The sequence below is a fragment of the Theobroma umbraticum genome, unplaced genomic scaffold, assembly GCF_002168275.2.
Source record: "Theobroma umbraticum cultivar Fairchild unplaced genomic scaffold, ASM216827v3 scaffold_81.0, whole genome shotgun sequence".
Classification (NCBI taxonomy): domain Eukaryota; kingdom Viridiplantae; phylum Streptophyta; class Magnoliopsida; order Malvales; family Malvaceae; genus Theobroma; species Theobroma umbraticum.
This window is the reverse complement of record NW_018397268.1, coordinates 1,073,632-1,074,752: the sequence shown is the minus strand read 5'-3', so window position 1 is coordinate 1,074,752 and position 1,121 is coordinate 1,073,632. Positions and strand designations below refer to the sequence as shown.

At 39.2% G+C, this 1,121-nt stretch overlaps 1 protein-coding gene across 1 annotated transcript in view; it reads left to right on the top strand.

Annotated features, from left to right (window-relative positions):
- LOC110425454 (proline transporter 1-like) overlaps positions 1-866 on the top strand; it is a 1,254-nt gene extending 388 nt beyond the window's left edge. Inside the window, exons 2-3 of the mRNA XM_021440392.2 lie at positions 6-221; positions 319-866. Of these exons, the coding sequence (XP_021296067.1) occupies positions 6-221; positions 319-696 (594 nt within the window). The 3' untranslated portion in view covers positions 697-866. The remainder of the gene's footprint in view (positions 1-5; positions 222-318) is intronic.
- Positions 867-1,121: the final 255 nt, after the last annotated feature.

Below are 1,121 nucleotides of genomic sequence, written 5' to 3'. Positions count from 1 at the left end.
GACAGGCAACAGTGAGGGAGCCTGCTGTGAAGAACATGCTGAAAGCTTTGTACTTTCAGTTCACCATGGGAGTCTTACCGATGTATGCTGTTACCTTTATTGGCTACTGGGCTTATGGATCTTCAACATCAACATATTTGCTGAACAGTGTAAGTGGCCCAGTTTGGGTGAAGGCTGCTGCTAACATTTCCGCCTTCCTGCAATCCGTCATTGCTTTGCATGTGAGTATACTTCTTTGTGTTTCCTGGTTTTCAATATTATTATTAACCATTTTTAGCAATGCTCCACGAACCTGATTACCTTCCTCGAATGCTGTAGATATTTGCAAGTCCAACATATGAGTATTTGGACACAAAGTTTGGAATTAGAGGAAGTGCCTTAAAATTGGAGAACTTATGCTTCAGAATTGCAGCAAGAGGTGGCTACCTTGCTATCAGTACACTGGTGTCGGCTCTTCTCCCATTCCTCGGCGATTTTGAGAGCCTTACAGGGGCATTGAGCACCTTCCCTCTAACATTTATCCTAGCAAACCACATGTACCTAGTGGCAAAGAAGAACAAACTGATTTCTTCACAAAAGCTCTGGCATTGGCTCAATGTTGCTTTCTTCAGCTTCATGTCTCTTGCAGCAGCAGTTGCAGCTTTAAGGCTCATAGCTGTGGATTCCAAAGAATACCATGTATTTGCTGATCTATGATATCTACAAAGTCAAATCCTATTTACCAAGAATAACATCTTTATTATACATAGTTAGCAATTTCAAACTATCATTCCCTGAATGATAGTTTGTCTTCCATTTTCTTTCTCATTTGCCTCAAGCGTGTAGGAATTGATTGATACGCTCTATTCATTTAACTTGCAACCTCCTATTCAACCAACTGTCGACCCAAATTTCTTTTCTTTTATTGTTTTATGCTTTTGTTCTTTCAGATTTGATTCTCTTTTAATTTGGACCTTTGGTTTAGATTTACCATATCATAAATTATAGACTGAAGCAGCACTGTAATGTCATTCCAGATGTCAAGCTCTATACATCAGAATTTTGAGAATTGAAGTGGCATGCTGAATCAAGAGAGACATGGACAAGTAGAACCTTGCAAATGTTCAAAGAGGAGTAATTAT